General features: G+C 44.3%; 1 protein-coding gene across 1 annotated transcript in view; it reads left to right on the top strand.

Annotated features, from left to right (window-relative positions):
• LOC142363305 (myosin heavy chain, embryonic smooth muscle isoform-like) overlaps positions 1-24,094 on the top strand; it is a 104,028-nt gene extending 79,934 nt beyond the window's left edge. The window contains exons 2-17 of the mRNA XM_075436824.1: positions 5,626-5,812; positions 5,914-6,058; positions 7,477-7,683; positions 8,728-8,832; positions 9,930-10,082; positions 10,418-10,666; positions 11,173-11,385; positions 11,874-12,086; positions 16,335-16,496; positions 18,155-18,281; positions 19,518-19,608; positions 19,858-19,981; positions 20,089-20,297; positions 21,144-21,252; positions 21,632-21,804; positions 23,587-24,094. Coding sequence (XP_075292939.1) covers positions 5,626-5,812; positions 5,914-6,058; positions 7,477-7,683; positions 8,728-8,832; positions 9,930-10,082; positions 10,418-10,666; positions 11,173-11,385; positions 11,874-12,086; positions 16,335-16,496; positions 18,155-18,281; positions 19,518-19,608; positions 19,858-19,981; positions 20,089-20,297; positions 21,144-21,252; positions 21,632-21,804; positions 23,587-23,803 — 2,684 coding nt within the window. The 3' untranslated portion in view covers positions 23,804-24,094. The remainder of the gene's footprint in view (positions 1-5,625; positions 5,813-5,913; positions 6,059-7,476; positions 7,684-8,727; positions 8,833-9,929; positions 10,083-10,417; positions 10,667-11,172; positions 11,386-11,873; positions 12,087-16,334; positions 16,497-18,154; positions 18,282-19,517; positions 19,609-19,857; positions 19,982-20,088; positions 20,298-21,143; positions 21,253-21,631; positions 21,805-23,586) is intronic.
• Positions 24,095-24,650: the final 556 nt, after the last annotated feature.

Raw genomic sequence — 24,650 nt, 5'->3', positions numbered from 1 at the left:
TCTGGGCTTTCTAGAGCCAGGTGATGGAGAGCAGGGAGAAGCGCATGGCAGTGAGTTATAAACAGGCTCATCTATAGATTGAAGGTGGAATGAAAGTGAGCCTGAATCCTTGTCTGCAGTGTGCTTGGTTGAGCATCAGAACTAACACGTGTACAGTTCTAGTTGGTGCGTAGCAAGGGAGAAAAGATGGAAGATATCTGTTGTAAATAACTGGAAGCTTTAGCTTCACATCCAACACATCTGCGCTCTAATGAATTTTGGGGGAGTGGGGTGGTAGTGTTAAGAACTTTACCAGTAAATCTGCATATTTTATCTGCACCAGGCATATTGTGGTTTATTCGGTTGTTAACCAGGTCATACATGGACCAGCTTTCTAAAGGCAACCATTGTGCTTTAGCCTGGGCATCTCAGACCAAAGGTGACCCACACTGGTGTCTGTTGGTCTGGTCAGCTATCCCATCCTCCTAGGCCAGCATAGGAGCCTCTCTTGCCTTTGCTCTCAATTATTCCTCTGTAGACTCAGGTGGTGTGGAGAAAAGGTTATTTAGAATGAAAGGGTGAGGAAGAGAACAAGGACAGGTAACTGGGGAGTGGAGGGGGGGGCTCATGTGTCCAGAGAGGGTTTTTGACAGATTAAGCAAGGAGGGTAGGGAGTAAACAGAGTCTTCTAAACTACTTGGCTTTGTGGCTCATCAATCCTGTGTGCACTAAGTGGCATGGGAAAGAGAGAAAAGAATGAAATCGTGTTAATGCATGTGTTAGAGCTGCTTTAATATGGTTAAGTAATGAGTCCTAATTCTGACTCTTGGGCTCTGCTTTAGTTTAGAAACTTTGTGTTTTTGAATGGGGAGGGAAGTCAGTGCAAAATGTAGAAATAACTAAAAAAAAGTTTGCATACACAGCGTTCCAAAAGAAGGAAAAGTGCTGGTTGTCACTCACTGCCTGGGGGCTGCCATGAACTTGCAGGTTCTCCAGGCTGCGTGAGGTTAAGGGGGTACTCTAAGCTGGACTGTGGCCATACCTGGACCCTATTCATGGTCAGATACCTGAAATAGGCAGGTGTGTTCCATCGTGGTAGTGTGTGAAGTAAAGTTCTATAAATAACTGCATCCATCTACCACCGCTGTATCCAGTTCTAGGCATTCTGGTACTGCGTACCTCTGGTTCAGGTGAATGGAATTAGACTTATGTTCACTTCCCTGCTCCTCAAAGCCTTCACATCCCAAACCCACTCTTATTGTCACTAAAATTCAGGTTTCTAGGTGGTGCCGTTTTAAGCTTCAGAAATAGAAGCATAGAATCACTTAAGCTGGAAAAGACCTTTAAGGTCATCGAGTTCAACCATAACATAATTACTGGTACTTGCAGGTTAATGATGGCTTTCAGTGACTGCATTTGCCTTTGTAGCTGAAATACTAAATTGTTTAATCTGTTTTATGAATTTCAGAAGAAATATAATTGGCTTTGAAGTACAGGATCATGGGTAGGCTCATTCAGACTGAAGCTCCCCTTGGTGAGGATTTCCCAGATGAGCTTTAACTGCCCTAATTGAAACACAGAAGTTAAGTGTGTGTCTGATTATGTTCCGTTCTGTTTCTAAGTGAGGACAGAGATGGACACCCTGAGGAAGCAGTCTATCCTGTCTGAAGATAAGCAAAAGAAATGCCTCTTATGTTCCCAGGTGTACCTATCCTTCTCCAGTGATTTCGGAAGGAGCGGTAGCTTCATACTGAAACATCTAACCTTATTTTTAGATCCTGAGTTGTTTTCTGAGCAGGTATGATGCAGCTTTGCAAAATTCACATCACTTAGATGAGTAAACTAAACCTTTGCTAGCTTCTTTACAGAACTCTGTCAAAACTTGTTATTCTTCACGAAAACAGTGCTAGTTGTTAGTTATTTAAATTAGTAGACATAAACGGAAGAAGTGTGTATCTGTCTTGGTGTGAAAATTTCTTGTGGTCTGAGTTTCACCACCGCGTTTTCTCCCTAGGCTCTCCGGTGTGAAGCTCAAGATTGTTAAATTTGCTGACTGAGACGAGGGAATAGGGGAATTGAAAATTTCTGCGTTTCTGCAGAAACTGCAAATTTGGATTTGGGGGATTTTTTTGTTTTGCTTTATTACACTCATGTTCCATTTACCCTTCTTTCTGGCAAAAGTTAAAGGTATTCCAGTTTTTTAAGACTTTGTTTCTCATGTGGACGGTAATTCTTGAAAGAAAGCTTCTGTCTCGATTGTAGGATTGCCTTTCTTAAGTACTTGAAGTACAGGGCAAAAACAAAGCCACAGGCTCTGTAAGTATTGCTTTCCTCTTGGTTCTTTCATAACCTTTTTGATTTTTGAAAAATAGTGATGATCTTATCCATACAAAAACACCTTGCAGTGACTAAGGCTGTCGAGACAGTTACTTGGTGTTGTGGGTTTATTTTTGTTGTTGTTTGTCAAAACTGTGGAAAGCAGGGCTGCCGGAGGCCCGGCCAGTCTGACTAATTGAAGTCTTGCTTGTCTTGCAAGCCCCCCTTTCTGTTTGTTGGAGGACCAAAATTCCAAATTTCTGAAGGTGAGACCAGTATGCGTGGTGGAGATTCTGCTCTTAAGTGATGGTAGTACCAAGTGATAGCTCTCAAAGCATTTCAGGCTGCTGTTGCGTTATCTATAGAGTTTGCGCCTGAAGACTTGTGGGGTTTGACCAAGTGGAAGCTGAGACACTGAGAGCTTTAAAAGGGAGATACTTGCCATGCATTCTTTCCAATTCCATGGGTCTTCCAAACCTAAGAGCTGGAAACAGTGTTTATCATAGCTACTGTTGTTCATTGCAAACAGACTTCCAAAAGTGTAAAACAAATGCTGTGCTAAAACCAGACCTCCTGTGTGTTCAATTCCAAGCCTCGCTTTCTTGGAAAACAAGTGTTCATGTCTCTGTACGGTTCCAGTTGATCCGTAGTATTGACAGGTCAGTCACTTGAAAAGAAATCTGTATTATATCTGGTGTATGAGACCTCTGTATGGATTTTGTATATTCAGTTATTTGTGTTGCTTAGAGACTATTGTTGTGGAGTCTCCTTCTCTGGAGATATTCAAGACCTGCCTAGACGTGGTCCTGTGCAGCCTGGTCTGGGTGACCCTGCTTCGGCAGGGTTGTTGGACTGGGTGACCCAAAGAGGTCCCTTCTAACCCCTACAATTCTGTGATTCTGTGATTCAAATTCTATTGTAGAAGTTATTCTTTCTCCCCTTTCTCATGGCTAGGAAAAGAAGCTGATGGAGGATCCAATTGCTGAATGTACTTCTCAGCTGGCTGAAGAAGAAGAAAAGGCCAAAAACTTGGCCAAACTCAAGAACAAACAGGAAATGATGATCACTGATTTGGAAGGTTTGTTCTTGCTACATTTGCCTGTTAACAGGTTGTACATCATGCGAGAAAGGAGTGGATCACTTATTACAGTGTATGCAGTATCTGGTCCAGTCTGCTAAGTGTAACCTTATATGTAAATGCCTTAATAGCTGTTGCTTTTATCTAAATCTTGAAAGAATAATTTATTGCTTGCAAGCCTTGTTGCATTTGGCTGCTCAGTCTTTCTCGTGTTTAATTTGTTAGCTTTTCATTTTTGAGAATCCATTTTATTTAATGATACACTCCAGAAATTCATGTTGTTGCATGCATCCCTTAGTAACAAGGTAAAACATCTGTCTCTTGGGAAGGCGCTACACTTTTCTATAATAACACATTAGAACAACATATTTCTGGAAAAATGTTAGTAGGGATTCATTAGTCTTCTAATATTTTTTGAATAAGCAAATCCGAATTGTTCTGCCTTTCTTGATGCTTTGTTTATCTAAAATGGTTCAATTTCTTTGGCCATTTATTTCTGATTGTTTTGCCTGTGTTGTCACGACTGAATTAGCCCTATATGTAACCTTTCATGATGTTATGGTGGTTTTTTTAATTACTTATGGTTGTAAATAGGTATTGTGCAACATTAATAAACTGCCAAGCCAAAGTTGCAAAATATAAGGCAATGTTGTTATCTGCCCTAATTTGGAAATATTTTTTTCACTTACTGTTATGGGTTGTCTTGCTACATATTTTAATACTGATGCGCTTATGGAAAAATACCAAAGTTTAGTCTTATCTGTGTAGGAAGGTATTGAAGTAATAGGAATAATAGATGATTGATGTACCTTTTATTTCAAAAGCCTATTCAGGGACTTTAAGATGGGCATAAGTAAGCTGTACTCATTGGAAAATAATGCTTGAGTAGTTGTGTACTTAAATTGGGACTATTGTTTCTGAAGATACTTGACAGATGTGGTTGGTTATGGTGCTGTTCCCAGAGTGATGGCCTTAGAAATGGAAATTAAAGCTTAAATATAAGGCATGCAACTGCTTGGCTAGTAAAGCACAGTAAAATGATACTCTTTGAGACAATTCAAGAAGCCATGAAGGTCACTCTGCTAGCGTCTTGACACAGGTAAGTACTGAAATTTGGGGGGGGGGGCAACAAAAACCCACAAAACCCAAAAAAACCCCCACTAATTCAGTTTACTGTGAGTTTTCCCCATTGCGAAATTGTGTCTTATGACACTCTTCTGTCACCTGCCAGAAATATAATGTAAAAACAGAGAAAAGTGCTATTTTTTTTTTTGAATGAGGAGCTGTTTAGAGAAAAACAATGTTACTTTAGATTGTCTGGAAAATCCCAAATACCCCTCGGTAGCTCTAAGATATGATTCTTGAATATGGCTCCGTTTCCATGTAGAAGATGTCCTGATCTTGTAGCAGACTTAGGAGGGGTGTGAGAAATCCCTGCACTGAGAACCCACAAAGTATTGAACAAGTCTAATAACTTACATTTATTCTAATAGATGTTGAATTGTGCTAATGCTATGCTAAGCAAAACCTTCCTGTGACTTCAATATATTACATACCTGGTCATTAGCTAACTGTAGACAATGCAGCCAATAACTATCTTAATCAGACCACAGGCAGATCATCTAAATGTATTTTATTGCTAGGGCACTGATAACTGGGTGGTTTTCACAAAGAAATACCTTAGGGCAGGAGCATCTTGGCTACACAAGGAAATTACTGGAGGCTATCAGGGTTGCAAAGTCTTGCTAAATATCAATGGGATGTGAGTTAGTGGTACAGATACTTGCAAAAATTGTTTATCCAAGTTTTCTTTAAGTTACACTATTTTCCAGTAGACCTTTTGGAGTCTAGCCTAGCCCTTCCACAACTATGCAAGCCATAATTTTTTCCAGTCTGTAGTTCTTCATTTTTGAATCCTGATGTCTGCGATCATCTGGCCGAGCAGCTCAAACTGCTCTTCTGTTAGATTCTATTCCTTATTTTTCTGTCAACATGTGATTATGTTTGTTACCTTACTTCAAACTTTTTTCTCCAGTCATTGACTTTTTCTTGACTTTCTATCTGAATCATGCAGTTCTACTTTGCTATTTCATCTTTCCCAGTCACCCTTCCAGCTGCAGTCTGGAGAAAGAATTGACAGAGTGTATATTAAACTTCCCACCCTTCTTGCTGTCCCATTGCCCTGCCCCTGAACCTTCTGAGGATAACAACAGGAAAAAATTGCTTATAAATGTAATCCTTTACTTCCATAGAGTGCTTAAAAAAGGAGGAGAAGACAAAAAAAAGGGGAAGACAAAAAAAAAGGAGAAGACAAAAAAAGGAGAAGACATCTCGCAACAAGGCGGAAAAGCAGAAAAGAGATTTAAGTGAAGAGCTGGAGGCTTTAAAAACTGAACTAGAAGATACCTTGGATACCACTGCAGCACAGCAAGAGCTGAGGTAGGATCATGTGTCTGTATAAGCAGGCACCATTAAAATTCACCTTGAATTTACAAAAGACTAAAATGTTGATTTTTGAGAACTATTGATGCTTCCTCTAGGACAAAGCGAGAGCAGGAGGTGGCTGAACTGAAGAAAGCAATTGAAGAGGAAACCAAAAACCATGAAGCACAGATCCAGGAAATCAGGCAGAGGCATGCTACTGCCCTGGAAGAGCTCTCTGAACAACTGGAACAGGCCAAAAGGGTGAGCAGAAAATTAATTACAGAAATACATTTTTCAGCTTCAGGACTTTTATAAGTAACATCAGTGGCGTGGTCACTTCCAGTGATTGTCCTCTGTACATACTTAACTACTGCAGTTGAATCAAATATATCCTGCTGGTTTGAACATATAGCAACTTTTCAAATAGATGACAAGACTATCTAAAAGTGTTTGTTAGACCTGGAAACAGTGCACCTAGAGATAAATTTATGTAGTACTTTTGTGGGAATTCTCGAGCAGCCTATGTGCTTATTTGGTGAAAAGCAGTTCTCTGCCTAAGCGAACTGCGGAATGGTTCCAAGTAAGGTAATTGTAATGTCGACACTCACAAATAACAAACTGTGAGTACGGGTAGCGTAAAAGCTCTTCCAGCCACTCTTCACTTTATGCTTGTGCCGTGACCTCCAGTGCTAGATATCTGTGGAGTATCTTGCTGATTTGCAGAGTTCTATTGTGTCTCTGGTAACCCCTGCCAGAGCAGAGGAAGCGGCACACCTGGACAACGTGGTTCCTACTAGTGCAGCTTCAGTGTCTTTGTTCAGAAGTAGAATTAATCCAACACTGCCAAAAAAAAAAAAAAGTATCTCTAGCTTGTAAAATTTTATTTCTAGTCATTCACAGATATATGGGTGGACAGTTCATATACTGTACTAATATTTTTGTGTAGAAATATTTCAGAAGCCTCCTTAGTTTAAAATACTACGTGAGAAATATAGTAGTTAAACCTGATGGAAATTATAGTTTATTCACCTGAAAATCTTACGTGTTTCCTGTGCTCCTTATTCATTAAATATTCTCAATAAGAGCATAAAAAGACAGAAAAATACCCTACAATCTTAAACAAAGGTCCTGTGATAAGATTGTCAGTTCTGGCAATATAGTAAGAATGGCACTTAAACATCCCTTATGGTAATTACTACCATTTTAAAAAGGTTTTTGACAAATGTCAGCGCAGTGGTGAATAGTGCTTTATTATGCACCTCCAGGCTGCTATGCCTACTAAAATCAGGGCAGCTGTAGCTGATATCTTTCCTTTTATTTCTGTGAGATGAGCCATACTGATCTGTTAATGGGCACATTCCTTCCTGCTCAGTGCTACTCACATGGTCCTTTCACAGCACTGACATCCCAGATCTTACTGAATTCATAGAAATATCTTCTGGTCCTCGCTGTTACCTGTGATATCTGAGAGTGGATTAACTTGCATTACCTTAATTTTTTTGGCTAACATATGCAAAATGTTACACAGCAGGATTTTAAATGCTCCCTACTTAAAACTTGCTGAGCAGTTGTTTTATCTTTGAGCTTATAATCCTGATTTGCTGGACTGAATATTTTTAGCAGAAAACTTTATTGATATGTAAAAAAGTGTTGAAGTTCTTCCCGTTTGTTTTTCCTAGTTCAAAGCAAATCTTGAAAAAAACAAGCAAGGCCTAGAGTCCGACAACAAGGAGTTGGCCTGTGAAGTGAAGGTACTGCAGCAGGTCAAGGCAGAGTCTGAACATAAGAGGAAGAAGCTCGATGCTCAGGTGCAAGAGCTAACTGCTAGGGTCACAGAAGGAGAAAGAGTGAGGGTGGAGCTGGCGGAGAAAGCTAACAAGCTGCAGGTAAGGCTGTATGGAATTCCTAAACTGCTGAACTATACACAAGAAAGTAAAAGCTTTAACCATATACAGAAGTGGCTAGGAGGAATGACTACCAAAGATGCAGCTAGGTCTACAGGAACGGGGACTGTAGTTGATGTGGGAGGCGATCTCAGTCATGTACTCGTGTACTTGAGGGGCTTGAAAGCGGTGACACACCTCAGATAGCTGGAGAGCCATGACATGAATCCTGAACTTTTTGGACTATGTAAGAATCACAGTGGCTTTGAAGTACATGGCTTCCCATTTTGGAGACCAAATCCTGTAGGAGGCTCTGCTGACAGCTGGCCTACAGGTTTTTGGCTTGGATGTGGAGTTGAGTAGAGTGGGCTGAGCTCATTTGTAGGCTTGAGCAAAAATGTACTGATTGATGATGGCCACACGTTTCCTTTTGTGCTTCAAAAGGAACTTGACAGATAGGGATTGCAAGTAAAGGGCTGTTCCTCTGCGAAATGGAGAAAATAGACAAAATGCAGTCAGAGCTGACTTCTTAGCCACAGCAGAGAGTACTATGAGTAAATCAAGCTAAAGTGCTTGAAAAAGGGAATTGCCCCATTCTTTTTGGGGGAAGCGTTTTGGCAGTCTCTCACTGTATATACAAGTAGCATAGCCTAAAATAGCAAGAATTGGCACCTGGCATTGACCTTTTCTCTTGCAGTGATGCTTTAAACCCAGCTGCCACCCTGATAATCCTTGAATTAATGGTACTGTAAAATACACGGTCCTATAAAATACATGATCCTATAATGAAAAATAGCTTTAAATATGACTGTAGATGTTGGAATGACATGCTCTGCTAAATACCATGGCTAACTCTTATTATGTTCTGTCTTAAGTTCAGGACTGACACGTTTCTAATCAAACTTCAGTGTTCTTAGCTTGTTGTACCTGGGATGTGTTGTTGTCTTGCCTTCCATGGAATTTGTGGAGGTTTTGTGTTCCGTGTCAGATGTAGGCTTTGCCATGGATCTGCTGCGCGTTATTACCTTTAGACTGCTTGCTTTGCAGAACGAGTTGGATAATGTCTCAAGTCTCCTGGAGGAAGCAGAGAAGAAAGGCATTAAGTTTGCCAAGGATGCGGCTAGTTTGGAATCTCAGCTTCAGGATACACAGGTGTGTGTGCAGTGAAGCTTGAACTTAACGCTGAAGCTTTGTTCCTCATTGAAATGCTAACTGCATAACAGAAAATACATTTTCATTCATGGTTTGGAAAGCCCCATGGGTAGAAGCTGTATTTCCTATTGAAGTCTAGTGAAATGCGATGTATGATGATTGCTCAGCTACATGTGGAGCCAGTTTTTCATTATCTAAGATTTACTGCTTGATAGACTGTAGCCTTTCAGTTTCTCTTTTTTATTTCTTAGTCTCTGTGGGAGATAAGCATTAAGTCAAAAAAACCTTTCCAAGTAGGATGTTAATGCAAATAAGGTCCTTGGGGTGTGTGAAAGGCACGAGGGACAATACCCTGTCTTTTACTGACTTAGGCTGAAGTTCTTTACTGACTTCAGCTTAAGTTGTTGAAACTGCCAGTGTTTGGTTTTTGGGTTAAATAGTGCAGCTTGATACATGTATTCATCACTTAAATATGCTCTTTTTTTTTTTCCCCTGTATAAAAATGCTAATGGTGACTATTTGAGTAATGTTCATTACAGTTGGAGAGTTCTGTGAGGAACAGGGTGAGGGAAGAGAGGGCTGGTGGTTACACTTTTCATTAGTCTCGGTTATGACAGAAGTTTCCACTGCCAAATTACAGCTGTCTTTAAACTGACCTTTACATTTAAGCAATGCAGTGAATCTTGAAAGCATGCTGTCATTGCAGGATTTGTTGCTATATATTCGTCTCAGGTGATTTAAACTAGGGACTCTATATGCTTGTTGGAAAAGAAAGATATATTTTGAAGGCAACTGCTGTGCTTGTCCCTTTGAAGATAGAAAAGTATCATCCATTGGCTTCTATGAACAGACAGTGGCATGGATTCTCTGAGAAATACGCTTCATAAAGGCTTAAGTGTGCCCCAAATGACTGAGCAGTACCTTTTTGAAAACCCAAATTACGGATGGCTTCATAAGCATGTCGTTGTACAAAACTGCTGAGAGAAAAATAATCAAACCTGAACCTCCAAGTAGAGTAATGGAGGGTGGTGGGCCAAGGCCACACTTAACACGCTATGAACCAAACGGAACTTTGAATATGCCTGTTTGTGTAACAGGAGCTGCTTCAGGAAGAAACCCGCCAGAAACTCAACCTGAGCAGTAGGATTAGGCAGCTGGAAGAGGAGAAGAACAACCTGCAAGAGAAGCAGGAAGAGGAAGAGGAGGCCAGAAAGAATTTGGAGAAACAGATGCTTGCCTTACAATCACAGGTAAGCTGTTGTACATGGCAAGACTTCTGTAAGGGCTGCACGTTCCAGGTGAGATGAATTGGTGTCCTAAACCTCTTGGAAAAATGTCATGTAACTTGCACGTATGCTCGACCACACTTTGGAATAAAATTTTCCATGGACTTTCTCAATTGCCATAGTGACCAGTACAACTAACTGCAGTGGACAGGACTTTCCCCTACTTGGACTCCTGTTAGCTCATAATTTTTGTGTTACTCTAGCTAGCAATAACACCTAGTTTTGTATTTTTGACTTGTTGCCTTTCTTTCCTTTTCATGATGTACCAAGGAACATTATTTTCTTTTATTTAATTTCAGTTGGCTGATGCTAAGAAAAAGGTAGATGATGACTTGGGAACCATTGAAGGCTTGGAGGAAAACAAAAAGAAATTACTGAAGGACGCGGAGTCCTTAAGCCAACGCCTAGAGGAGAAGGCAATGGCTTATGACAAACTGGAAAAGACAAAGAATCGTCTGCAGCAAGAGTTGGATTACGTGGTGGTAGACCTAGATCATCAGCGCCAGATTGTTTATAGCCTGAAGAAAAAGCTGAAGAAGTTTGATCAGGTAGTCTAGTTTCCTGTCATCTTGCTGATTTCTATGATTTTTAAATGGCATCTTGTTTGTGTTGATTGATAAATCTTTTGGGAGCAGCTTGGCCTTTGTTAGGAGTAACTTGTTGCTTCTAATTTCAGTGAGCTAAATGCCATCTTGGAGTCTTGTTAGATCAAGTAATAAGCTCTTTACATACAAAAAAGAAATTCTATTGGAACAAAAACTTCAGACTATTATTGTAATACCTCAGGATAGACTAAGAAAGGGTGTGAAGACTGAATGATGGAAATAATAGGAAAACTATTTCATCTTGATTAGTAGCTTGCTTTCCTCACCTCATTCCAGAGTAGCTGTAGCTGTTTTCTTACTAGCCTTTGGATCAAGACTGAGAGACTAGACAGCTTCTGAATGCCAGTTAAACTCAGAGCATTAACCACTTCAGTGACTAAAACACCTCTGAGGCAGGAAGGATCTGATTATAGAACTGATGAGATGGATTAATTATTTCTTATATTCAGATGCTGGCAGAAGAAAAGAACATTTCTGCCAGATATGCAGAGGAAAGAGATCGTGCTGAAGCAGAGGCAAGGGAGAAGGAAACCAAAGCACTGTCTCTGGCTCGGGCTTTGGAAGAAGCCCTGGAAGCTAAGGAAGAGTTTGAAAGACAGAACAAACAGTTGCGGGCAGATATGGAAGACTTAATGGGCTCGAAAAATGATGTGGGCAAAAATGTAAGTAACTTTCCACACCCTATTTTGTTATGAACTGCACAGGGAACAACACAGGAAAATTCCCTGGTTGGAGAAGTGTTTTTGACACAAATATGGAACGTTTTGAGGCTGATTTGTAACCCAAAATTCTGGAGGAATTAATGCTCAGAACAAGAGGGTGGTCTCTATTAAGATGAGGCCTGTTCAAAAGATGTGAAGACTTGGAGAGCAGCAGTTGCTGGCCAAATGCCTAATGGCACTTGTGCTGGATTTAAGAGCTTGTCTTACTACTACTACTTTTTCTCTGTGAATATTGCACAGCTCATCTCTCCATTCATCTGCACGGATGTTTGTTTGGTTCTCTAATCTGTATCTTAGAGATGCTGCTCTCCCTGTTCTGATTGTCCAGTTTGGAGCATCACAAAGTGTAGTGTACTGAGTTCATATAATGTCTACTTTTGCTGTTAACTGCTGATTTTGAGAGGGTCTGATTAATGTTTGTGGCTTAGGTCCATGAACTGGAGAAATCAAAAAGAACTTTAGAGCAACAGGTTGAAGAGATGAGGACTGAGCTTGAGGAACTGGAAGATGAACTGCAGGCCACAGAAGATGCTAAACTTCGTTTGGAGGTGAACATGCAAGCTATGAAAGCCCAGTTTGAGAGAGATCTGCAAGCCAGAGATGAACAGAATGAAGAGAAAAAGAGGATTCTGGTTAAACAAGTATGTATCTTACTGTGCTTCATAGTGGGAAGGGCGTGATGATCTTTGACAAAGCTCTATGGCTTTGAGAACTTGCTACCAGGAAAATAAAACTCTATGCTTAAAGATCCCATCCTATAGAAGTCCCAAGCATGGATCTTTACCAACAAGACAATAGGTCTTGTTGTGGATTACAGAATCACAGAATCACAGAATCACAGAATAGTAGGGGTTGGAAGGGACCTCTGTGGGTCATCTAGTCCAACCCCCCCGCCGAAGCAGGGTCACCTACACCAGGCTGCACAGGACCTTGTCCAGGCGGGTCTTGAATATCTCCAGAGAAGGAGACTCCACAACCTCCCTGGGCAGCCTGGGCCAGTGCTCCGTCACCCTCAGAGAGAAGAAGTTCCTCCTCATGTTCAGACGGAACTTCCTGTGCCTCAGTTTGTGCCCATTACCCCTTGTCCTGTCACTGGGCACCACTGAAAAGAGCTTGGCCCTATCCTCCTGACACCTACCCTTCAGATATTTGTAGGCATTTATAAGGTCCCCTCGCAGCCTTCTCTTCTTCAGGCTGAACAAGCCCAGTTCCCTCAACCTCTCCTCATAGTGGAGATGCTCCAGTCCCCTCACCATCCTTGTAGCCCTCCGCTGGACTCTCTCCAGTAGCTCTTCATCCTTCTTGAACTGGGGAGCCCAGAAATGGACACAGTACTCCAGATGAGGCCTCACCAGGGCAGTGTAGAGGGGAAGGAGAACCTCCCTTGTCCTGCTGGCCACACTCTTCTTGATGCACCCCAGGATCCCATTGGCCTTCTTGGCAGCCAGGGCACGCTGCTGGCTCATAGTTAACCTGTCGTCCAGCAGGACACCCAGGTCCCTCTCCGCAGAGCTGCTCTCCAGCAGGTCCACCCTAAGCCTGTACTGGTGCATGAGGTTGTTCCTCCCCAGGTGCAGGACCCTGCACTTCCCTTGTTGAACCTCATCAGGTTCCTCTCTGCCCAGCTCTCCAGCCTATCCAGGTCACGCTGAATGGCAGCACAGCCTTCTGGTGTATCTACCACACCTCCCAGTTTGGTGTCGTCAGCAAACTTGCTGAGGGTACATTCTAACTCTTCATCCAGGTCGTTGATGAAGAAGTTAAACAAGACTGGGCCCAGTACTGACCCCTGAGGGACACCACTTGTCACCAGCCTCCAACTAGACTCAGCGCCGCTGATGACAACCCTCTGAGTTCTGCCATTCAGCCAGTTCTCTATCCACTTCACCGACCACTCATCCAGCCCACACTTCCTCAGCTTCCCCAGGAGGATATCATGGGAGACTGTGTCGAAAGCCTTGCTGAAGTCAAGGTAGATAACATCCACAGCTCTCCCTTCGTCTACCCAGCCAGTCATGTCATCGTAGAAAGCTATCAGATTGGTCAGGCATGATTTCCCCTTGGTGAATCCATGCTGACTACTCCTGATAACCTTCTTTTCCTCCACTTGCTTGATGATGGCCTCCAGGATAAGCTGCTCCATCACCTTTCCCGGGATGGAGGTGAGGCTGACCGGCCTGTAGTTCCCTGGGTCCTCCTTCTTGCCCTTTTTGAAGATTGGAGTGACATTGGCCTTTCTCCAGTCCTCGGGCACCTCTCCTGTCTTCCAGGACCTCTCAAAGATGATGGAGAGTGGCTCAGCAATGACATCCGCCAGCTCCCTGAGCACTCGTGGGTGCATTCCATCGGGGCCCATGGATTTGTGGACATCCAGATCGCTTAAGCGATCCCTCACACAGTCCTCCTCGACCAAGGGAAAGTCGTCCTCTCTGTAGGCTTCCTCTCTTACCTCCGGGGCCTGGGATTCCTGAGGGCCAGTCTTAGCACTGAAGACTGAAGCAAAGAAGGCATTCATTAGCTCTGCCTTCTCCACATCCTCCGTCACCAGGACACCCGCCTCATTCAGCAGCGGCCCCACGTTGTCCCTAGCCTTCCTTTTGCTGCTGATGTAGCTGAAGAAGCCCTTCTTGTTGTTTTTGACATCCCTTGCCAGCTTCAATTCCAGGTGAGCCTTGGCCTTCCTCATCGCATCCCTGCATGCTCTCACTACGTTTCTGTACTCTTCCCAAGTGGCCTGTCCCTCTTTCCACATGCCATGCACCTTTCTCTTCTGCCTGATCTCCGCTAGAAGCTCCTTGTTTAACCATGCAGGTCTCCTGCCTCCTTTGCTAAATTTCTTTCTCAGGGGGATGCATTGCTCCTGTGCATGGAAGAAGTGTTGTTTAAAAAGCGACCAGCACTCATGGACCCCCCTGCCTTCGAGAGCCCTGGCCCACGGGATTCCTCCCAGTAGCTCCTTGAAGAGGGCAAAGTCAGCCCTCCTGAGGTCCAGGGTTTTGATCCTGCTTATCGCCCTGCTTCCTCCACGCAGGATCCTGAACTCGACCATTTCATGGTCACTGCAGCCGAGTCTACCTCCAACCTTCACGTCCTCCACCGGTCCCTCCTTGTTTGTTAACACGAGGTCCAGCAGCGCGCCTTTCCTTGTTGGTTCCTCCACCACTTGCATCAGAAAGTTATCATCGATGCTCTGTAGGAACCTCCTGGATTGCGCCTGCCTAGCTGTATGGTCTTCCCAGCTCATGTCAGGGTGGTTGAAGTCCCCCATGAGAACCAGAGCCTGTGACTGTGAGGCTGCTTGCAGCTGTCTGTAGAAGGCTTCATCAACCTCCTCCTCCTGGTCGGGTGGCCTGTAGTATACACCCACCGTAATGTCACCCGTGTGAGCCTGTCCCTTAATTCTAACCCACAAGCTTTCAACTCCTTCTTCACTTGCCCCCAGGCCAAGCTCAATGCATTCCAGTTGCTACCTCACATATAGAGCAACTCCCCCACCTCTCCTTGTTGGTCTGTCTTTCCTAAAGAGTCTGTAGCCATCTATGACAGCATGCCAGTCATGCGAGTTGTCCCACCACGTTTCTGTGATGGCGACCAAGTCGTAGCCGTCCTGCTGTATAATGGCTTCCAGCTCCTCCTGTTTATTGGCCATACTACGTGCATTGGTGTAAACACACTTGAGCTGGGCTGTCAATCTCACCCCTGGCCTTGGCACTCCAAGCCTAGGCTCATCCCTAGTGAGCTGGGCAATATCCCCTACTAGCCACTGTTAATGTTAGTCTACCAGTGATGGTTCTCCAATTCAACTGTACCTTGCCTCAAAAGCACTCAACATGCAACTAGATTTGGCTGTTGCTGCATGGGTGTCCTTCAAGCCCGTCCTGTTTGGTGTACAGCAACAAAACCATGGATGCCGACATAGACTGAAAGACTGTAATTAAGTGAACAGTTTCTTAAATGAAAAACGTAGCAAAGATTCCAGATTTGCCAGACTTGAGTCTCTTCAGATCTGCTTTATGATACTAGAGTTCTAAAGAAATGCCTTTAAAATTTCATGCTTGTAGGAGAAGATAGATCTAAATTAACATTTCTAAAGCTTTAAGGAAAAAGCACCTAATATTTCAAGATTTATCACAAGAAAAGAAAAACTTACTGAGAATCACCTGTATAGAGATCTCCTAGAAATAAATAAAAGCATTGACCTGGAAGGCTTTTGATGTTCCCTGCAATGCTGAATTGCTATTGTCTTGCACTGGACAAGAGCTCCTGACCTGGCATGAGGAGGGAGGCTTGATTCAAAAGAAACATATTCCTTCATGTTGGTAACCTGTGGCACTTCTGGCTCACTTTTATTGTTGTATGAGTTCATCTTAGTTCTTGTTAGTTGCTTTCTTAGATACTTTGCTTCTCTGTTTTCTTTTGAAAAAAAGAAAAGCTGTTGGTGTATACATTCTAGTAGCACATCTGTTTCAAAGAGAATTATTTCTTTTTTTTTTTTCTTGAGAATGTGTGGTGATTCTATGTCGTATTTTCCTCTTAGTGGTTCGATCAGAATTAGCAACATCTGCCCCCAAGTCATACCTAAATGTAGACATATGTACTGGGCCAGAAGCTGATCATGAAGTAGCTGAACAGATGAAATGGAAATGCTTCAGACGCTGAGCTCTTTTCCTTATTTTCCTTTTGTCAGTTCAGAGATCTCTGCTTCCAGTTTGTGGATTTTTTTGCCATCTGCAGTGTCTTCCCATGTAGCTGAGTTCTGTAGGCTCTTCGAATCAAGTAATGCTAATTCTGATCTGCAAAGGCCTTTTGGATTCATCAGCCATTTTGTTAGGATTTTGTGTTTGCTCTGTTCCTGGAGCTTGAGCCTGTTAAATCCCTTGATTTCACAGGTGCGAGAGCTGGAGGCAGAACTGGAAGATGAGTGCAAACAGAGGGCTCTTGCTGTGGCAGCCAAGAAGGAAATGGAGATGGATACGAAAGACCTGGAAGGTCAGATAGAAGCTGCAAACAAGGCTCGAGGTGAAGCAATCAAACAGCTACTTAAGCTCCAGGTAGGCACAGCAAATCAGCTGAGCTGCTTTCCCTCCTGCTGACAGTGTGTCAAGGGTGCTGCTTTTTGTTACATGCATTTGTAGTGTGAAGGCAAGAAGGAGTATCAGACTCAGCTATGCTGGCACGCGTCACAGTATCTGGCCTGAACTTATCAGCCGCTCAAAACTCCTCTCATCCTTTTGTTGCTAAGGAGTTAAGATTGTCCCCCACGTGCTTCTATTCAATAGTCATCATTTTCAACGCTTTGCATAAGGATTTACTGAGGATTGCTTTTGAGGCTGAATCTTTAAAATTTATGGTTGTTTGTATCTTTGAATTTACTGATTTCAGCTCAGCTCTTGCTGATTGCTACTTCCTCTAGTTGAGGAAGCCAAAAAAGCTCCAGAGAAATAGGAGGAGTAAATTTTAGTTGCTTTGAAAAAGCTCCAAGATGCCTATTCTTTTTAGATTGGCAAGAAGAATCCAGTACTTGTGTCAAGGATTTATTTCCCATTCCCAGAGAAATACTCCGTCTTTAGTAGAGGTCAGTTTTCCCAAGGCTTTCAGTGCCATGGCCCAAAGCTGCAGGAGTATGAGGCCATGGCAAGACCATGTAAAGCATAGAGCAAACTGCATTGCCTTTCTGCCCTGTCCACTCTATTCCTTGGCAATCCTACTTCAACTGAATGAGGGCAATTTTGGAACTTGGTCCAGGCGCTGGATGAGAAGGGAATGGAGATTAAAGCAAGAAATGCTGGTACCTAGCAGTAGCGGCTTCTCTATTCCCAGAGGCTGAGTCAGTTACAGAGTTCATACCTGATCTCTGTACACTTTCATGCAAGCACCTGAAATAAGTGCTCTCATGATTAGTGGTATTGCGAAGATGCAGGTACAACTTCAATGCAGTTTCTCCAGCTTTATTCTTTTAGCATCTGAAGTCAAACTTGTGTGAATTAAGATATCAGTCTGTGTTAAGTGTCTTACGGGAAGGAAAGTATGTGCTTCTACGTTATATGTGCAAAATGGTGAATTGTGGTACTTCTACACTGAGAAGTTTCTTACCTTGAGTACTTGTAATAGGTTTTATCAGTCAATTTAAGTAAATAGGTTTGTTTTTTTCCAAGACAATTGCAAGAGCATTACCTATCTACTACAAAGGTATCTCTACTACCTCTACTAGAGGTTTTTTCCTACAAGAAATATACTAATAAATGAAGTGAAGTCTTCTAATGGGATATTTCTGATGAGGAGTGAGTGATGGAAAGATGAGAAAATGAAGAGTTTAGACTGAAAGAGGGTAGAATTACATTGGATATAAGAAAGAAATTCTTCACTCTGAGGGTGATGAGGCACTGGCCCAGGTTGCCCAGAGAAGCTGTGGCTGCCCCCTCCCTGGCAGTGTTCAAGGCCAGGTTGGATGGGGCTTTGAGCAGCCTGGAAGGTGTCTCTGCCCGTGGCAGAGGGATAGAACTCTGATCTTTAAAGGTCCTGTCCAACCCAAACCATTCTATAATTCTATGAAAATAAGAACTGAAAATAAATATATTTAAGTGGAGTGAAGCCACTTTAGGAGGAAGGTCTTGCCTCCTAAGGGCAAAAAAGCTTCAGAGCTACTAATAAATCTTGTGGTTGTCCTGCTGTATCATGGCTTATTCTTTCCTCTGCTCTCCAACTGCAGGCTCAAATGAAAGACTACCAGCTGGAGCTAGAAGAAGCCCTTGCATCCAGAGATGAGATCTTTGCACAGTCCAAAGAAAGTGAAAAGAAGCTCAAAGGTCTTGAAGCAGAAATACTCCAGCTCCAAGAGATGAGATTGAAATCCAAGAAATCTGGTTTTCTTTCTAGAGAAAAGGGGAAGGCCAGAGGGTGTTTGTTTTTTTAAAAAAAAAGAAAAAGGAAAAAGCTATCCAGTGGGTTGAACAGAAAAGTGGGAGTCTGGAGATGTTTCTCTTCCTTACTGCCCCAGGTCATTAGTGAGCTTATTATATCTTTGTAGGAATCCTTCTAGTAGTCTGGACTTCCTTTCCCTGCCTGGGTAGCAGGGAAGCCTTACTACTGCTTAAACAGATTTCAAGCCTCACTAAAATTTACAAGGTGGTTTGAGAGTCTCTGGAAGCTGTGGTGCACACTGTCAGTACTAAAACTGGTCACTGGAAGTATATAAAAACCTAACAATCTCTCCAGTACCTCAGTGGACCATTTAAGTCTGTGGAGGTTTATCTCTCTGCTATCTGAGGTCCTCATCCCTTTCTTTTACGGGCATCTGTTCCCTCATTGTTGGCAATTCATGGAAGAGCTCCAAGTCGTGCTACATATCACTGTCACTTATCTCCGATTATCTCCGTTGTCTGCCACAAGGTTAAACGTTTGAGGTTTGAAGGCAACAGAATTGCCTAGTGTGAGAGACGACCTCTTTTTACCCTGTTAGCTGCAAAGGTTGAAGCAATCACTCAGCTTACACTGCACTTAATGTTTGAGACTTTTACCTACAACTTACTAGAGCTTCTCCATGTCATTCTTTCACAGACTTCAAACTAGTCAGTCTTGCACTTGCAGTGCATTAGATTGTGTCCTTCTTGGTGAATGTCTGGGTGTTTCTACCACTCAATACAATTTCACAATACAAGATTCAGCGCTGTTATACTTTTGTGCTAAAAATTCATTTTCTATACTTTGCTTTCAGTCATGCTACGTACTCTGTAGGAACCTAAAAAATTTGCTTAATTTAGTGCCCACGTTATACTTAATGAATTAAAGCATGTGACAGAACGGTTTTCTCCTCCTGCTTAGGGCTTGAATGTTACTGGCCTTTTCAGGGGACGGAGAGAAGTAAATTCATAGTAGTCATGTGGCAGTTACGGGAGGGAAAGATCAAGGTGATGCGTCCTGCTAGCTTTTACAGCTGTTGGTTCTGTTTATCCATTAAAAGACCTCGGCGATATCACACTTCACAGCATCTCCCAGAAGTTATTAGAAGGCATAATTGTATGCAGAAGTTTTGAGATTCCTAATGCTGTAATGAATATTTCCTAAACCTTCACAGGAGTTTGCTGCGTCTGAAAGAGCTCGTCGTCATGCTGAGCAAGAAAGGGATGAGTTGGCTGATGAGATTGCAAACAGCGCTTCGGGAAAGTGAGTCATCAAATGTATTAATTGTGCATCTGAAGAACTTCAGGCACCAGCAGCTGCAGTTCTTGGTAGCCTGCTTGCAATTTCTGTATTGACCTGTTGTCCCGATAAAAATTCCTTCTTGTTACGAAGAGAATTGCTTACACAGTAGCTTCTCGTTACAGTTTGGAATGTCTAAAGTATCAAAAGCAAAATAGCCAGTTGCTTTGTATCAGATCTGAGCGTGTCTTGACCCAAATACTTCTTTTCTAGGTCAGCGCTGCTGGATGAGAAGCGCCGGCTGGAAGCTCGGATTGCACAATTGGAGGAAGAGCTCGAGGAAGAGCAGAGCAACATGGAGCTTCTCAATGAGCGGTTCCTAAAGACCACGTTGCAGGTGAGTCTGTTGGTGGCAATGCTGTAGGGGCAATCTATGTTTCAGTGTGCAGATAAGTGGAGGATCTCAATAGCACCAAATGATCTTCTATCCTTCTCCTCTGAAAGATTGACACGCTGAATTCTGAGCTAGCTGGGGAGCGGAGTGCTGCCCAGAAGAGTGAAAATGCACGGCAGCAGCTAGAAAGGCAGAACAAAGAGCTGAAAGCCAAGTTGCGGGAACTGGAGGGATCTGTGAAGTCGAAGTTCAAGGCAACAATTTCTACTCTAGAAGCCAAGATTGTGCAGCTAGAAGAACAGCTTGAGCAGGAAGCCAAGTAAGGAGAAAAAGAAAAAAAAGAAATCTGTTTGCTTGTGTTTGCCATGTCTCAAAACTCTGTGCCTTAGGTTTTTGTAGGGCTGAGATATGAGCTTCCGGCAAAGGCATTGGGGTTTCTGATCAGGAAACCTACTGTTTGGGGGACACATTTTGACAAGAGAGCTGCAAAGTAACTGGGGTTGAAACTTTCAGAAACGATTTGCTCGGTAACTAAAGCTGCTGAATTAACTCTGGACATTAACCAGGTGAATATGTTGACTGGTAGTCCCAGGATGCACAAGGTGATGCAGAAGTTTCTTGAGACAAGATGAAACATCGCCTTGAGACACCTGGTCTCCTTGGTTAGAGGAAGCCAGTTGAAGAGCTTAGGTGTGACAGCTTTAGTTGGTTGAGATGAATCCTGTACTCTGCAGAAGTCTTTCTGCAGTGAGCTCTTCCTGTCTATCCTTGTCATCTTGGTCCTCCAAATATATGTATTTGTTTTAAGCTAGTTCCTCCCAGAATCTGAAGGTCTTATAACAATCTTTGTTCTTTTTGTGCTTTTGGCTCTATGGGAGGAACATGTTACTGGTTAGCAATAACTCTGTAAGAAGCACCTTGATATCCCTCTTTTGAGCCTGCATACCATACTGGTATTGCTCCAGTGCTAAGGCTTCATGTTTTCAAAGCTGCATCCCAGCCAACCACCAGCACGCTAAAACTGTTGCTGCTGTTGATGGTGGCAGGCGTGTTAGGAGAACTGAAGTATCAGTTACACCATGAGGCGAGAGCCTTTCAGAAGGAACAGATTTTGTCTTCCTGGCCTTCAAGTACTGGGACAAATGACGGCTTTTGATTATTCTAGGGAAAGAGCAGTTGCTAACAAACTGGTCCGTCGTACGGAGAAGAAATTGAAGGAATTCTTCATGCAGGTGGAGGATGAGTGTCGACACGCAGACCAGTACAAGGAGCCGGTAGGTGGAAGGGCTTAGCTTTTGAGGCCTATTTCTCAGAAAAGGTAAATAAAACCATACTTTAAGTAGAAAGGGCTTGCTAAGAAGCATGTTAATGAAAAGATGTTGGGGAATCTATCTTGATGACTAAACCACTAGAGTAGTTCCCAGTGGTCAAAACCTCCCCGTGATAGCTCTGATGTGATGGTCCGTTACGCTTCCTGGTCTCCCAGACTCAGGAGCTCTGCAGTGTTTCCAGGAGCCCGGGCTGGAGTCTGCGGTGAGGCTGTGTTGGTTCATCTCCAGCTGGAGTGGTTGGGTGGACAGGACGTTGGCTAACTCCTGGTCGTGGCGTTGCAGGTGTCTAGTTTGATCCTGGGTCCCTGGGTTTATATTTCAGATGGAAAAGGCAAATGCCAGAATGAAGCAGCTCAAACGCCAGCTGGAGGAGGATGAAGAGGAAGCCACACTTGCAAATGCTTCCCGATGTAAACTTCAGCGTGAGCTGGACGATGCCACAGAGGCTAACGAGGGCCTGAGCCGGGAGGTCAGCACCCTGAAGAACAGGCTGAGGTAGGTGGTGCCAGTGGCGGTGGGCAGGGTTTGTCTGAGCCCTCGTGTGCCCACAGACTCTCCGCAGTGTGCATCCTTGGGGAGTATCCAGCTGTGGCGCTGCTGGTGTTAGGGATGTTCAGCTCAGGAAGTGTGGGCTGGATGAGTGCTCGGTGCGGTGGATTGAGAACTGGCTGAATGGCAGAGCTCAGAGGGCTGTCATCAGCGGCGCCGAGTCTGGTTGGAGGCCGGTAACTAGTGGTGTGCCTCAGGGGTCAGTACTGGGCCCAGTCTTGTTTAACTTCATCAGTGACCTGGATGAAGAGACGGAGCGTACCCTCAGCAAGTTTGCTGATGACACCAACCTGGGAGGAGTGGTAGATACACCAGCAGGCTGTGCTGCCATTCAGCGAGACCTGGACAGACTGGAGAGTTGGGCAGAAAGGAACCTGATGAGGTTCAGCAAGGGCAAGTGCAGGGTCCTGCACCTGGGGAGGAACAACCCCAGGCACCAGTACAGGCTGGGGTGGCCCTGCTGGAGAGCAGCTCACAGAGAGGGACCTGGGTGTTCTGGCGGACGACAGGTTGACCATGAGCCAGCAGCGTGCACTGGGTGCCAAGAAGGCCAATGGGATCCTGGGGTGCATCAAGAGGAGTGTGGGCAGCAGGTCGAGGGAGGTTCTCCTTCCCCTCTACACTGCCCTAGTGAGGACCCATCTGGAGTGCTGTGTCCGGTGCTGGGCCCCCCAGTTCAAGAAAGATGAGGAGCTACTGGAGAGAGTCCAGCGGAGGGCTATGAGGATGGTGAGGGGACTGGAGCATCTCTCCTACGAGAAGAGGCTGAGGGAGCTGGGCTTGTTCAGCCTGAAGAAGAGAAGGCTGCGAGGGGACCTTAGAAATGCTGATAATTATCTGCAGAGTGAGTGTCAGGAGGACGGGGCCAGACTCTTTCCAGTGGTGCCCAGCGACAGGACAAGGGGCAATGGGCACAAACTGAAGCTGAGGAAGATCCAGCTGAACACGAGGAAGAACTTCTTCCCTCTGAGGGTGACGGAGCCCTGGCCCAGGCTGCCCAGGGAGGCTGTGGAGTCTCCTTCTCTGGAGATATTCCAGCCCCACCTGGACGCGGTGCTGTGCAGCCTGCTCTGGGTGACCCTGATTGGGCAGGGGGTTGGGCTGGGTGACCCACAGAGGTCACTTCCAACCCCCACCATTCTGTGGTTATGTGATTTTTCCAGTGGCTGGCACCAATCCCTTTTTTTCCCATACCCACTCCAGTGGGAATGTCTCAGCATTTTCCTTGAGAGCAGCTCTTGGAGATCAAGGTCTCTACCGAGTACAGATTGTACAGATTGTACACAGACAGCAGTGGTGAGGTTGCTGCAGAACAAAACCATCTCGGGGGTAGAGAGAGGCTTACAGGAGCGGCAGGAGGGGTGCAGCGCAGCGCTGCACAAACGAGTAGTTGGTATTATTTTAGAGACCCTGCTCTGTTTAGGACTTGGTCTGTGCTCGGTGCTTGTACAGAGGCAATATTTTAGGTTGCTTGGGACTTGCAAAATTAAGATGATGGTACGCGCTAAGCAGGAATACCAGAATACCGGAATGTTTGCGCACAGCCTGTCTTCTCCTTGGTCAGAGAAGGGGTTTCAAGACCCTGTGTGTGAAATTTGCCCCGTGGCTGGGGGCAAACTGTTCCTCCATGGTTCAGTGCGGAGGTCTTCCCGGAGCAGCCACCAGCATGGGGCCGTGGGCTGTGGGCGAGCCACGACCCTTCGTGTATTGTCTAGTTGCTGTTTGCAGGAAGGGGGGGCCCCATCACCTTCTCCTCGAGTCGATCCGGGAGATGCCAGCTGCACTTCGAAGGGGCCTCGCTGGAGCTCTCGGACGACGATGCGGAGAGCAAAGGCAGCGACGTGAACGAAGCGCAGCCGGCGCCCGCCGAGTAGAGCCCCATCACACCGTTTGCATGCAGAGACCTTTGACACAACAGTCGGCAGGAGGAGGAGGACTTTCCTGACCACCCAACTGCCTTGTGGCCATCAATCTGCCTTACGAGACATCGGCATGCTACAATGTTACTTATCCTAGGTCAACTATGTCTTAAGGCTCTCCAGCCTCACCATACTGTACCCTGCTTCAGATATAGTTACAACTGCTTTTTTTCTGTAGTAAATAAAATGGAGTTGTCTCTGTTCAGTGCATCTATTTTCCAGATACTCATTGTATAGCCATTTTATAAAGCATCATGTGAAGGATGGAACTTTTTTTTTTATCAACACGGAAACTTCATTCCCAGAGGGTAGGTGGTTGGGGCAGACCCGTCGTCATGACTATGCATGCTTTGTTGTACAGACAGCATCCTTCCGTTTCTCCTGTGCTCAGGCGGTCCGTGGCTGTATCGAGTCTGGTGGATCATTGAAGACCAAACTGCACCTGTATTTTTTTTTTTCTTTTCTCCTAATTGTTGTGATCAGCACACAATCAGCGAGTGAACTGTGAAAAGGCCTTGGGAAGTGTTAGAGGGAGATGTAGGGATGAACAAGTAGCGTCCATTTTTAACCTGCAATACTCTTTTGAAGTGTTCTCAGCACCTGCTTCATCAGTTAGCGTTCCTGCAGTACAGGCAAACTGAAACAGCGTCGCCGTTCCTCATCTGTACAGTACTTCTGCGTTTGTAGAGACCCGTTATCACCACGCCCGACAGATCTGTGTATATATTAAGGCTACTATAATGTGAACACCAGTGGAAAATAAACAGACAACGCAGGCGAAATTAATTTATTAATTTAGGGCTGAGTGAGTTAGCCTTCAAGCCGCAGAGCCAAGCGGCTGCACGGTGCGTGGAGGCCAAGGCGGTGCGGCGG

The sequence above is a fragment of the Opisthocomus hoazin genome, chromosome 15 (assembly GCF_030867145.1).
Source record: "Opisthocomus hoazin isolate bOpiHoa1 chromosome 15, bOpiHoa1.hap1, whole genome shotgun sequence".
Lineage (NCBI taxonomy): Eukaryota > Metazoa > Chordata > Aves > Opisthocomiformes > Opisthocomidae > Opisthocomus > Opisthocomus hoazin.
Note: the sequence above shows the minus strand (reverse complement) of the source record. Positions and strands in the feature narration are given on the sequence as shown.